At 49.3% G+C, this 14670-nt stretch overlaps 1 protein-coding gene across 4 annotated transcripts in view; it reads right to left on the bottom strand.

Annotated features, from left to right (window-relative positions):
- Positions 1-4853, bottom strand: part of LOC123044030 (maspardin) — a 47356-nt gene extending 42503 nt beyond the window's left edge. For 2 of the 4 annotated variants that reach the window (XM_044466664.1, XM_044466672.1), the window contains exon 1: positions 4577-4787. In XM_044466664.1, the coding sequence (XP_044322599.1) occupies positions 4577-4657 (81 nt within the window). In that variant the 5' untranslated portion in view covers positions 4658-4787. Of the gene's footprint in view, positions 1-4576 lie in introns of all 4 variants that reach the window. The other 2 variants (XM_044466650.1, XM_044466659.1) reach the window with 2 other exon arrangements.
- Positions 4854-14670: the final 9817 nt, after the last annotated feature.

The following is a 14670-nucleotide window of genomic DNA, read 5'->3' as shown; positions in this document are numbered from 1 at the left end:
AATAGACCTTCTACGCCTCATTTTTAGGGTTAGCAAATGTTTAGCTCATGTTTGTGAGAGAGCTTTGCTCATCTACTTGGTAGTCTTCTCTACGGAGATTCGAGCCTCCACCGGAGAAGATCCCCCAAGCGGATTCAAGACCCCTTTTAGGGAAGAACCCAAGACCTCACGGAGAAGACCGGCTACCCTTGTATCGTCCCTAGTTGTCCGTGGATCGTGTATCTTTCCTTATGTACTCGAGGATCTAGCCCATGTGTGACTTATTCGTGTCGGTTTAGTGATTCCTCTCGTGTTTCTTATTGTGTTTTCTCTCCGTTCTTCCCCGTGTTCTTCGTGATTTCCACGGGATCCGGTCCTTTCATGAAAGATCGGGCGATTAGGGTCTCAACCCTACATCAACTTCTTTGTCCATTCTCCAACTCAAAACCCACAATTTCAGACTACTCCGCAACAAAACCAACACTCCCATCGCATGCCTACCACCACATCTACAGCCAAACAACAGCAATCTCAATTACCAGCAACCTTACGTACCTCAAAACTACTATCCAGTAGCACATATTCCTCAAAACACACCAGTATATCACCCACAAGATCCACCCCACCTCTATTGTTACTATCCACAAATTCCTCAGCTACAACATCAATAGCAGCATACCACCAGCCAATCCTCCACCCCCACCCCCTCAACACCATAACCTCCAATTGAGCCCCTTATTTGATCACCCTCTAGAAATTCCCATTTACAATGGAGATGACATAATCACTAGGATCCAGCAATGTGAAAAAAAAATTGGGCTATCAGGCATCCAACAAGATCAGTGAGTAAAATGGTCAGTGCACACATTAGAGAAAGAGCTCAAATATGGTCGGCAGAGGACAATATACAGCTGCACTACTTCAGCTGGCATCAATTCTGCAGCTTGCTATGTGACAGATTTCCTGAAGCAAACTGGTATGATTCAATGGACCACTTCCAACATCTAAAGCAAATCAACAGTACGGATAATTACATTGATCAGTTTGAGACTTGGATGCAACTAATGACGAGGGACAATCCCTATTTACCTGAATATTTCTTTGTGCTGAGATTTATCAGTGGCCAAAAGGATAATGTGAAACGTATGGTCAAATGTCATAAACCTAACACTGCTCGGTGCATACGAGTCCTCCAGGCTCATTTGGCAGCAGTAAAAAGACATGTTCTTGCTGCCACTCAAAAGGGGGCCAGACCAAATCAATTTCAGCAAGGATCAAGGCAAGCACCTGCAAGAGATAACTGACCCAGGGCTCCAAATGACAAAGGTAGAGAACCAAAGAAGTGTTGATGTTGTCCTAAGAACTGGTTCTATGAGCACAAATGCAAGGGGCTGCAAAGAACATGAATGCACTCAAAATGCAAGGTCCTTCTGGTGATGAGCAAGAGGAACTGGAACAAGAACAACTTCCAGCACAAGAGCAAGAGCAACAACAAATATCCTGTGCCAGTGATAGAAGAGTTATTAGATTAACTACAAGGGGCAGGCCATTATATTAACCAAATTGGACCTCAGATCCTGGTACCATCCAATAAGAATGCATCCAGATGATGTCCACAAAACTGCATTCAGAACACATCTAGGGCATTATGAGTATCTTGTAATGCCTTTTGGGCTTACAAATGCACCAGCAACATTCCAAGCCATTATGAACAACATTTTCTCAAAGATACTCAAGGAACATGTACTGGTGTTCTTTGATGACATACGGGTCTACAGCAAAAGCATAAAACAGCGTGCAACTCATCCACACTAAGTTTTGGAAATATTTTGAGAAAGAACAAACTGGTTGTGAAGAAAATAAAGCGTGTTTTTGCACAACCTGTTGTTGAATATTTGGGACACGTCATTTCCTCTAAGGCGGTAGCTATTGATCCTTCAAAGATAGCTGCAATCATTGCTTGGAAACAACCAACAACCCTCAGTAAACTCAAGTTTCTTGGGGATGACTAGCTACTGCAAAAGGTTCATCAGAAATTACAGTTACATCCGCAAGCCTCTCCATGACATGCTCAAAAAAGAAGCTTTTCAGTAGGAGCAGAGCAAACTGCTGCATTTGGATTAGTGAAGACAACAACGACTACTGCACCTGTCTTGGCATTACCTGATTTTTCTCTGCCTTTCACACTACAAGTTGATGCAAGTGGTACTTCTATAGGAGTTGTTCTCATGCAAAAGGGACATCCTGCCTATGTCGGTAAGAGTTTAGGTCTAAATGCAACTGCACAGTCAACATATGAAAATAGGCCATTGCAATTTTGGAAGGGTCTCAAGTTCATGTTCAGTCAGAGATAACTAAAGGCAATACAACACAAACTCATGCTCAAGCTCTTAGGGTATGATTATGCTATTAAGTACAAAAAACGAGTAGAAAACAAGGTAGCTATCCAAGAAAGACCAAGAAAATGAAGTGATTGTTGTAATGAAATCTCAATGGTAATATCGGCTTGAGTGAAAGAAGTGGAACAATCATACAAAACTGACGACAAGTGCTTGAAATTACTACAGGAACTGGTTGTAGCTCCCTCAAGCAAACCAAAATATTCATCTGAAGTTGGTATCCTCAGATAAATAATTTATGTGGGCAACTCCAACAACCTCGGGAAACAAATCCTCACTTCTTCCCATTCTTCCATCATTGGAGGGTATTCTATTCTCGCAGAAGAGTGACATGTCACAGAATTAAGAAGCTCTTGTATTGGCATGGGTTAGAAGGAGAAATTGAGCAGTTCCTTGCTTAGTGTCCAAATTGTCAGGTTACTAGAGGAGAAACAATTAATTACCCTGGTTCGCTCAACCCACTCAGAATTCCTAGAGGCATGATCCCGAATATCCATGGATTTTATAGAGGGATTGCCTAATCCAAGGGCAAAGATTTCATTCTAGTGGTGGTTGGTCAACTGACAATGTATGCACACTTCCTGCCTTTGGTTCATGCATTCACTGTGCAAACTGTGGCAAAAACTTTTAATGGATAATATCCATAAGCTACATGGTCTGCCTCAGGTGATTGTATCTGATCAAGATAGGATGGATTTCTTCACATCTCTAAATGTAGAACTGAAATTGACCACCACTCATCGCCTAGAAACTGACGGACAGCCTGAACCTGAACGTGTAAATCAATGTCTCGAAAGCTACCTCGGTAGCATGACATTTCACGAACCCAAGTGTTGGTGTAATCTGCTGCCAGCAGCAGAATGGTGGCACAACACATCATACCACATATCTTTGAAAACTTCTCCCTTGAAGGCTCTGTATGGGTATCAGACACCTCAGATTGCTGAAATGGCAATTCCTTGCACTGTCAGTGACAAAGCCAGAGCCATGGATTTCGAGTCACTCGACTAGTCGCGACTAGTCGACGACTAGTCTATGAGTCGCAAAAATATGGTCGACTCAGCTTAGTGTCGACTCGCGAATCTGAGTCGCGACTAGTCACAACACAGGCTCGACTTCTTCCGAGTCGCTGCTCCAGAGCGACTCGCATGAGTCGCGACTCGAAAACCATGGCCAGAGCTGCACTAATTGACACAGGAGCTACAATGGCAAAACTGCAGGAAAATCGGGATCATGCTTAGGCCAGAATCAACAAATTCGCATACCTGAAGCAGACAGAACGTTCAACGTGGGAGAGATGGTATACCTTAAACTTCAAGCATACAGAATTACTGCATTTGGTCTCCGTTCCACCTTGACGGTGCAGTCCAAATACTACGGCCCCTTTCACATCCTTCAGAAAGTGGGTGAGATGTCTTATAAATTGCAACATCTGGAGAGCGCTCAAATCCACCAACTGTTTCATGTCAGTCATCTCAAGTAGCACTTGGGCCCCAATGCACTCCCAAACCCTCAACTGCCTATGATTAGCTCTTCCGGCTATCCTTCACAAAAATGCTGCAATGATGCAATGGCTTGTGCATACCTGAGAGGATGCGCATTCATTCAAAAGGTAATTCCTACATTTTAGCCTTGAAATCTAATCTCAGGAGGTGCAGTGTCAGGACCCAAATATCCTAGTCTGAACTTTTCAACAGTCAGTCTATTCTCCAGAAGAGTAACAAAGGAACGGGCAAACATTATGTTCCTCGGACGGTCCAGATCCCTCAAATGCAACAGCAGAGAACAATTCCGACAAATTACCTTTCCTGTTCAGTTTCATCTCGGCTTTGTAATAATTACACTCCAGTTTAAACTCTAAGTGAGCTACTATTGATTCACCGCACGAGTAGTATATACACTCGGAGCTGGATATGAGAGGGATAAACAGAAAAACCCTAAATTACTTGCCTTCACATTTCCGCAACTAGAACTCTAGCGCAGCTATCTCTCTTGATCGATTTTCCTCTCTTCTTCCGTCAGGATTTTCCCAAAATTCCCCTACCTATCCACTTCGATCCTGAGAACTATCCACGACCTCAGAACAAAACGGAACCCACTACACGGCCCGTGCTCGAGACCACGGCACCACGCTAAAGTCAGTGCCCGCGTTGGTTGACGGCGAGGCCGGGGAGGGGTTCGGAAAGGCCGGAGCTTACAGAGATCTTGTGGAGCGGGACGACGGACTTGAAGTAGACGTAGTCCCCGGGGGCCGCCGCGCCGCCGCCTAGTCCCGTCATCTCCCTCTCTCACAGCCTCCGACCAGAGCGGCAGCGATACCGGGGACGGCAAATCGGAGAGGCAGAGGGGAAGAGCAAATCGCATCCAGTGGGCTGGCTTTACGAGTATTCCAGTGGGGCCTACGCACGTGCGGAGACCACATCAGACTGTTCCCTCTCTTTGAGGAGCCATGAATTTTTATTTCCTAAAATCTAAAAAGTGTGTACACACTATATGAGAAGAATGAGCGGCTCGCTCCTGACTGCTGGATCTCACCCGTATCATCACACGTGTGTGGCGCTCTACGCGACAAGACCCACTGCGGCCCGAACGACCAACCCACTCCCGATTATCCCCCAACCTAGCTAGCCGCCACTCCCTTACCCTTCTTGCGTGTGTGCGACCATGGCAGTCGCGGGCGCACCCTCTGCCTAGCCGTTCCTGCCGCCGGTACTCCGCATCTTCCGCTGCTGTAGATCACCCCACAGGTCACCCCGGTCAAGGTCGGTCACACTGCCGCCCCTAGTCGAATGACCCGCCACCCCAAGTCGACCAGAACATCGCGGCGCGTAATAGGCTGTTGTGCTGGTGCATCAGTGTGACGCCCTCGATTCAATCGTACACTAAACATACACGCAAACGTGTTCGATCAAGATCAGGAACTCACGGGAAGATATCACAACACAACTCTGGACATAAATTAGAGTCATACAAACTCATATTACAAGCCAATGGGCTCGAATATATAAGCTCGAAACAAACGAGTCAGCGAAAGCAACAATATATGAGTACAGACATAAGTTAAACAAGTTTGCCTTAAAAAGGCTAGCACAAAAATAGCATCGACCGAAAAGGCAAGGCCTCCTGCCTGGGAGCCCCCTAACTACTCATGGTCGTCAACGGTCTCCGCGTAGTAGTAGGCACTCTCAGGGTAGTAGTAGTCAGCGGCGGCGGTAGCATCTGGCTCCTGGGGTCCGTCATCTGATCGCAACAATCGGGTATAGGGAAAAAGAGGTAGCAAAGCAACCGTGAGTACTCATCCAAAGTACTCACAAAACTTACATCAGATCTAAACTAAGTATGCATTTGTATCAAATGAATGGATTGTATCTGTGGACTCAACTGTAGAATGCCAGAAGAGAAAGGGAAAAGCCTAGCCTATCGAAGACTAACATCTTCAAGCATCTTGCAACATCAGAAGAGATAGTTGTAAGTGTGTTCTAACATCGCCCAGAGATCACTTCTTTGACTCCCTGCGACAAAGCAATACCGGAGCCATCAATTCCATTTCATGCCTCAGCATCTAGTTCTAGTTGTATTGATCGGGATACAACTCCGAGCGTCTGTTACCGTGGGCATGGCTATTCAAACAGATAATACTTCCCTGTAGGAGTGCACAAACTTACCCAACACACTCGATCAACTCCGTCCGGACACACCATCAGGTCATGACTGGCCTCGGCCGATCAACACACCGCAGCCCTACCTAGGCTCAACAGAGAGACCAGCACGCCAGTCTACATCCTAAGCGCAGGGGGCTTGGGCCCATCGCCCTTTTGCACTCCTGCACGTTGTGTGGATGGGCGGGATCAGTCCTGGCAATGTCCTTATACAAGGCGGGTGCTTACGCGGGCCACCCGGGCGCGTATCGTTCAGTCGCTGACGTCCGAAGAGCTTTCGGCTGGTACATATGATGCGGAGTGCCCATACTTATTCATGTGTGGTGGTCAGTGCGAAAAGGCCAGAGGCCTACTCGGATCACATATCCAAATTGTTAATGTCTTGGGAGCGCACGGTAATGATCAATGATCCATGATATGTGGTCCCGTCGCCCCGTCTCACGGACTTACAACAAGGGCTAAGAATGCCCGGCCATGCCGCGTAGAAAACTTGTGGATACCCTCTAGGTCAACCCAACTTCACACCACTCGTCACATTTCTCTCGCAGGTACCCCGCGAGGCTGACCTGACTCCATCATGGTTCTGTGGTAAAGTCATAGTAACCGTGTGTCCAAAACAGCAAGGGGGGACCCGAGGAATCACCCTCGATGAATTCCCGCTCGATGTAACCGTCGAGATGGACTTGGAGGAATCACCCTCGATGGTTCACACTTGAGGGGCTACACGACAAAGTCATATCGGGAGTGGTGAAGGAGGAATCATCCTCGAAGACCACGACTGATTAGCTACACTACAAAGATCTCATCAGTAGTGCTATACGAGGCAGAACCCTCAGCACTCGATAGTAGCTCTGCCGAGTTGTACAACTAAGGGGGTATGATGTGATGTGTCGGCCTCTGGACGTGGATCATGTTGATCGAGTCATCGGTCATCGAGCGGGGGCGACTGGGACAGGGTGAGGGGTCACTGGTGGATCACTAACCAACCTATACTAAGCAGTTTAGGATAAATAGGTAAGGTAACAATTGCAAGTTACAAAATCAAGCTATGCATCAGAATAGGGTCATACAAAAGCAGTAGTAGTTCTAATGCAAGCATGAGAGGGAAAGAAATGGGCTATATCAGAATGATAAAGAGGGTTTGCTTTCCTGATTGCTCAGTAGATGGAAGGAATCTTCGGAAGCGTAGTTGTCGGTGTCAAAACCGGCGGATCTCGGGTAGGGGGTCCCGAACTGTGCGTTTAGGCGGATGGTAACAGGAGACGAGGCACACAATGTTTTACCCAGGTTCAGGCCCTCTTGATGGAGGTAAAACCCTACGTCCTGCTTGATTAATATTGATAATATGGGTAGTACAAGAGTATATCTACCACAAGATCAGAGAGGCTAAATCTTAGAAGCTAGCCTATGGTATGATTGTTCTTCGTCCTACGGACTAAAACCCTCCGGTTTATATAGACACCGGAGAGGGCTAGGGTTACACAGAGTCGGTTACAATGGTAGGAGATCTACATATCCGTATCGCCAAGCTTGCCTTCCACGCCAAGGAAAGTCCCTTCCGGACACGGGACGCAGTCTTCAATCTTGTATCTTCATGGTCCAGGAGTCCAGCCGAAGGTATAGTCCGGCTATCCGGACACCCCCTAATTCAGCACTCCCTCAGTAGCCCTTGAACCAGGCTTCAATGACGACGAGTCCGGCGCGCAGATTGTCTTCGGCATTGCAAGGCGGGTTCCTCCTCCAAGTACTTCATAGAAGATTTTGAACACAAAGGTAGTGTCCGGCTCTGCAAAATAAGTTTCCACATATTGCCATAGAGAGAATAATATTTACACAAATCTAATCTGCTGACGTATTCCGTAGCGTGACATCACACCACGGCCAAGTCTTTATTCGAATCGTTTTACTGTCCCACCTCAGCGCGTTTAGCGAGGCGGTTTCCTTGGCACGTCTTGTCAAAGCAGAGATCGTGTCCCCTTATTCCGGGATTCTCATCAACACGGGCGTGGGTAACCCAATCGCGCTATTGATTACGGTGCTTGGGAGATAAGCGAGTTTTACCAGGCTGGTGGGGACGCATAGTCACGTCCACCCATATAAGGGGATAAGGATCCACCTTTTCATCCACGCCTTCTTCCTCCTTTGCCTATCCATTTCCGCGCACTCGAGCTCCAGCGCCCAAGTCCGCACACCCCACCTCAACCTTCTCCAGCCATGTCCGGAGCGGGAGGCAAGTGGATGGTCTCCTCCGTTACGGAGGGACACATCAAAAAAACTGAGGAAGGCCGGATACTTGTCTAACGACATTGCGCACTGGCTTCCCGAAGAGGGGCAGATCGTCCCCACCCCTAGGCCCCATATATAACGCCCTCGATGCGGCTATATCTCCCACGTGTCGAAGCACGACTTAGAGGCATAACCGCATTGAAAGCAATGTTGCAAGCACTTCACACAATTACATGAATAAAGCATTACATCATCTAGATACAATCAAGGTCCAACTACGGAACCCAAAATAAAAGAAGAACCCCAAATGTGACACGGTCCCCGATTGACCCCAACTGGGCTCCACTACTGATCAACTAGAACGAAACAACACAAAGGATAAGATCTTCAACGAGCTCCTCCTGAGCTTGGTTGCATCATCTGCACGGCCTCATCGGCACCTGCAAGCTGGTTATGGAAGTATCTGTGAGTCACGGGGACTCAGCAATCTCGCACCCTCGCGATCAAGACTATTTAAGCTTATGGGTAAGGTAAAGGTATGAGGTGGAGCTGCAGCAAGCGACAAGCATATATGGTGGCTAACATACCCAAATGAGAGCGAGAAGAGAAGGCAAAGCACGTTCAAGGAAGTATGATCAAGAAGTGATCCTAAACAACCTACGTCAAACATAACTCCAACATCGTGTTCACTTCCCGGACTCCGCCGGAAAGAGACCATCACGGTAACACACGCTGTTGATTCATTTTAATTAAGGTCAACTTCAGGTTTTCTACAACCGGATGTTAACAAATTCCCATCTGCCCATAACCGCGGGCATGGCTTTCGAAAGTTCAAATCCCTGCAGGGGTGTCCCAACTTAGCCCATCACAAGCTCTCACGGTCAATGAAGGAATAGACCTCCTCCCGAGACATTCCGATCAGACTCGGTATCCCGGTTCTACAAGACATTTCGACAGGGTAAAACTAAACCAGCAACACCGCCCGAATGTGCCGACAAATCCCGATAGGAGCTGCACATATCTCTTTCTCAGGGCACACCAGATTGTCTAAACTTCTGGTAGGCCAGCCCAGAGTTTCCCCTGGTGGCCACCAGCGGCTGACAAGTTGGACCAACACTCAGAGGAGCACTGGCCCGGGGGTTTAAAATAATGATGACCCTTGGGCGAGCGACCCCCAAGGGAAAAGGAAAAGGCTGGGTGGCGAATGGTAAAACCAATGTTGGGCATTGCTGGAAGAGTTTTACTCAAGGCGAACTGTCAAGGGGTTCCCATTATAGCCCAACCGCGTAAGGGACGCAAAATCCAGGAACATAACACCGATATGACGGAAACTAGGGCGGCAAGAGTGGAACAAAACACCAGGCATAAGGCCGAGCCTTCCACCCTTTACCAAGTATATAGATGCATTAATTAAATAAGATATATTGTGATATCCCAACAAGTGAATAATGTTCCAACAAGGAACGGTCTTCAATCTTCACCTGCAACTAGCAACGCTATAAGAGGGGCTGAGCAAAGCGGTAACATAGCCAATCAATGGTTTGCTAGGACAAGGTGGGTTAGAGGCTTGGTTTAACAATATGGGAGGCATGATAAGCAAGTGGTAGGTATCGCAACATAGGCATAGCAAAAGAGCGAGCAACTAGCAAGCAAAGATAGAAGTGATTTCGAGGGTATGGTCATCTTGCCTGAGATCCCGCAAGGAAGAAGAACGAGTCCATGAAGAAGACAAACGGATGTAGTCGAACGGGTCCTCACAAACGCGACGTTATCGGAACCAACCCGAAGAAGCAAACACCGGAAAGAAGCACACAACATAGTAAACAAACCACACATGAACATGATATGATATGCGGGATGCGGTATGCGATGCATATGCATGATTTGCCAAGGAATGAAAGAACCTGGCCTCAACTTGGAAAACCAAGTGTGCCACTGGAAAGTTGAGAAGAAATCGCTTGAAAATGATATAAAGATCACCGGAATCAGAGTTACGGTTTGGAAATGGCAAGCGATTCAAATATGGCACCGGTCTGCGATTTACAGCAAGTAGCCAACTAAATGCAACAAGATGAACATGCTACAACACTCAAACATGGCAAAAAAATACATGGCAGGAATCCATACATGATGCTTAACAAAATACTAGCACTGAGCTACGGCCAATTCGTCCATTAACAGGTTCAAACAAGCATGGCAAGAATGCATATGGTAAACAGATTTCAGACTTACTGAAATTAACACTTGTCTGGAATTTCAGATCAGGTAGCACACTTTGGAGCAACAAAACTATATGCTACAGGATCTGAACATGGCAAAGTAAAGCATGGAATGGAGCTACTCAAAGAGCTTAACAAAAGTCCCTTAGTGACCTTGAGCCAAAAGGGATCAGAAAATACAATTGCAAGCATGTGAACATGGCAAAAACATAATCAGTTCACAGACTTAGTGAAAACTGGAGCATGCTGAAAACAGATATCAAGTAGGCATGTTTACGAGCTCGATGCACTCACTACAGAGCAAGGCATGACAATCTAAGCATACACCCATCAAGAGGACACATTATATAAGCTAGACATGGCAAGAACAATACCATAGCATGCACGGATCAACTACAACATCCTCGGCAAAATCGCTAACAAGTAGACAATCTGCCCAGATTCACGAAATAGCAAAAGTAGAGCTCGATTGACTCAAGCTAGGGTGCTCCATAATTGCAAACAAAGACATGGATGGATAGAGCACTACAATATTAACAAAACATCCTTACTGATCATTCTCAAAAGAGGCACGGATCACTAGGAAACAACATGAACATATGACATAATGAGATAAATAGCTCAAGGACTTAGTGGAAATGCTAAGTCCCTGAAATCAGCATTAACGAATGCTCCACTTTGCAAGCTTGTGCTAGTCACCACACACATCACAAAAATACATGGGTTGCACCTCTGGAAAGATGGCAAAGCATATAATAAAACACATGTAGAGCTCATGGGCATATCATGCACACAATAATCATGGCAAAAATGACAAATAACTAAATGGAGCAGCAGATCTGAGAATTATCTCAAGTGGCACTCTTCTAACAGCATTTCGGGCATCAAGATGAGCTGAAATGAAAATGATGCAATGAGATGAAATGATGTGCTCTCTAAGACGGACATTTTGATATGCTATATGCGCAAAATGGATCTACAGATGCGGAGTTACGACATGATGAACATGAGCATATGAATCTGGGAATTTCGGGGACTTTGTGAAATTATACCTCCGCGAAAGTCAACGCGGGACGGAGGGATCCGGGACGGAGCTGTGCAGATCTGAGACGGGATGTGTTTGGATGAGATCCCGGTGGATCTCGTCCCGATCCACCGGATCTCACCGGAGGGGATGACCGGAGACGACGTGGCGGCGGAGGCGGACGGAGTTGGGAGGCGAGGTCGGGCCGCTCGCTGGAGTTCCCGGGCAAGGTGTGGTGCAGGCAGCCGGGTGCGGCGGTGAGGCAAGGCGCGCGGCGGCGCGCGTAGGCAGCGCCGGCGTCCAGGGGCGAGCGGGGCGGCGCGATGGAGTCGCGTGGTGGAGGCAGCTGCCGGCGGCGAGCGCAGCGGCGGGAGGCGGCGGCCGGCGAGCACAGCGGCGAGCAGCGGCGTCGGGCTCGCTCAGGCGCGGGATCGGCGGCGCGGGATCTGGCTGGGAGCGGGCCTCCAGGCGGCAGGGCGGCGTGGTCGGCTCGGTCGGCTCCGGCGAGCTGCTGGCCGGCGGCGGCCGGAGACGAAGCCGGCGCGGAGCTCCGGCAACGCGGGGGCGGCGACGGAGGCACGGGCCTCCTCGGGACCGGCGCGGCCCGGGGCGGGTCCGATTCGGGCCTCACGGGCCGGCGGCGAAGTGGGGCGGCACGGGCGCTGACGTGGCGCGATCTGGTTGGACGAGGGGCGGAGGCGGACATGTCCGGCGACGGAGTGGACATGTCCGGCGCGCGAAGGAGGAAGATCTAGGGTTCATCCGCGAATTTCGGGAGGGGAGCACATATTTATAGGTAGAGGGAGCTAGGAGAGTCCAAATGAGGTGCGGTTTTCGGCCACGCGATCGTGATCGAACGACCGAGATGATGGAAGAGGTTTAGGTGGGTTTTGGGCCATTTTGGAGGGGTGTTGGGCTGCAACACACACGAGGCCTTTTTGGTCCCTTGGTTAACCGTTGGAGTATCAAACGAAGTCCAAATGGTACGAAACTTGACAGGCAGTCTGCCGATAGTAAACCAAGGGTGCTTGGCAAGTCTCGATCCAATCTGGAAATGTTTAATCCCCACACGCGAGAGAAAGGTAGAAATGACCACCGGAGGAGAACGGAGCGCCGGAATGCAAAACGGACAACGAGGAAAATGCTTGGATGCATGAGACGAACACGTATGCGAATGAAATGCACATGATGACATGATATGCAATGCATGACACGCAAGCAATGACACGGCAACAACAACGAATAACTGGAGGACACCTGGCACATCGGTCTCGGGGCGTTACACCATGAGAGGGTGGTGTTCCTCCCCCATTTCCTCCACGGACTGGGCTTCCCTCTCCACCCATTTGTCCGGGGGCTCATGTTCTACTATGGCCTGAATTTCCACGATCTGGCCCTGAACTTTGTCCTCAACATCTCGGCGTTTATCGTCGTGTGCGAGGCTTTCTTCTGCATCCGCCCCCATTTCGGCCTATGGCTCAAGACTTTCAATGTCAAGCCGAAGGTGGTGCGCGGCACCCAGGCGGAGTGCGGAGGCGCCATGGTGGGCAAGATGCCCAACGTTCTATGGCTCGAGGGCTCCTTCGTGGAGTCCCTAAAGGGGTGGTAATCGTGGTGGTTTTACATCACCGAGCCGCGCGACCAAGGTTGTCAGAATCGTGATTTTGAATCGAATCGGAGCTCTGATGGCAGGATCGCAAATCATAGAATCTTCACTATCAGGATCGTAGAAACGTAGATTCCATGAACTAAAATCGTAGAATCAGAGCGGTAAGTTTGGATCGTAAAGTCATAGAATCTTATAACAGAATCGCGATTCTGTCAACCTTGCGCGCGACCCTGAATGGGTCGCAGCCCCCGAGTTCTGATCCGGACCCCCTACGCGGCTCGCCTCCTGGAAAGAGATGGGCCTGTCATGGGGTAAAAAAGGAGAGCTGATCGGACTCCAAACATGCGTCCAAACCCTGGTGGACAAGAAGCTCAAACTTGTCAACGTAGTCCAGGTTATGCTCATCCGCCGGATCCTCCCGTGTAAACAACGGGCTTTCAACCTGTGGGAGTTTAACCCGGCGCGGCACCAAACTCTGTGAAGGCTCTTCAACACGACATACGAAGATGCCTGGAAGGTGCTTTTCAAGGGCGCCGAGGCCCCCGCATCCGCTACCAAGGATCGTGGATTCAGCACGCAGCGTCATGCTCGTGCGGTAAGTTGTTTTTACCTTTTATAGGGTATTTAGTTTTTCATAGTTTGACTCCATGCGGGATCTAAGCTCCCTTACCTTTGACAAGATTGGCAGGAGACGTCCGGACAGATCAACTGTCCGGCTCCTTTGCCCGAAGGCCCAGCGGACGCTCGCTTGGCGAAGCTGCTGGTTCCGGCGCCCTATGTGGTGCTGGAGAAGAAGGCCAAGAAGAAGGCCACAGGGACTCGAAAGAGTGCCCGGCGCCAGGAGGTGTCGGATTCATCATCCAACGACTCCAAGGCGCACTCCTCCCATGAAGACGAGGATGAGGAAGAAGAGACCTCTCCCCCTCCAGCGGGGGGAGGAAAGAAAAGGAAGGCCACCCCAACTGGGGAGGCCGAAGGGTCCAAGAAGGGGAAGACCCCTCCTCCGGACTACTCCATCAACGCCGACGACGGCGAAGAGGAGTGTCCGCATAGGGCCAAGCCCCTGGCGAGATCGTAAGTATCCGGATACCAGAGTGATTCATAGTATTCCCCCATTGCACAGCTTTTCCATACGTCAAACATGTTTATGCAGTCCACCCAAAGACCGGCTTGACGTGTCGTTGAGCGGTTCCCTGGATTCGTCGGATGTGAATTCGCTTCCGACGGCTACCTCCCCCCATCCTACGGACGACACCGCGGTGGCGTCCCAACAGGTTCCAAGCCAGGAGGAGGTGGTCCTGGAGGCGCCGCAAGGCGACCTCCCGGACTCTAGGGGTAAAGGGGATAGAACCCCCAAGGGCTCCAAGTCCGGCCTTGAGTCGGACACCGCGCCGGAACCTTCAACGGTTCCGGACTCTAGTAGGCAGCTTCCTTCCAAGAGGAGCAAGCCTACCGAGCCGGCGACCTCCGTCCAACCGGAGGCACCGAACAATTTGCTGGAGGTGCTTAACGGCGCCTCCATCGACGAGGAGCACCGCACTATTATGAGTGCGGT

The sequence above is a fragment of the Triticum aestivum genome, chromosome 1A (assembly GCF_018294505.1).
Source record: "Triticum aestivum cultivar Chinese Spring chromosome 1A, IWGSC CS RefSeq v2.1, whole genome shotgun sequence".
NCBI classification, from domain to species: Eukaryota; Viridiplantae; Streptophyta; class Magnoliopsida; order Poales; family Poaceae; genus Triticum; species Triticum aestivum.
This window is presented reverse-complemented; position numbering and strand designations above follow the sequence as displayed.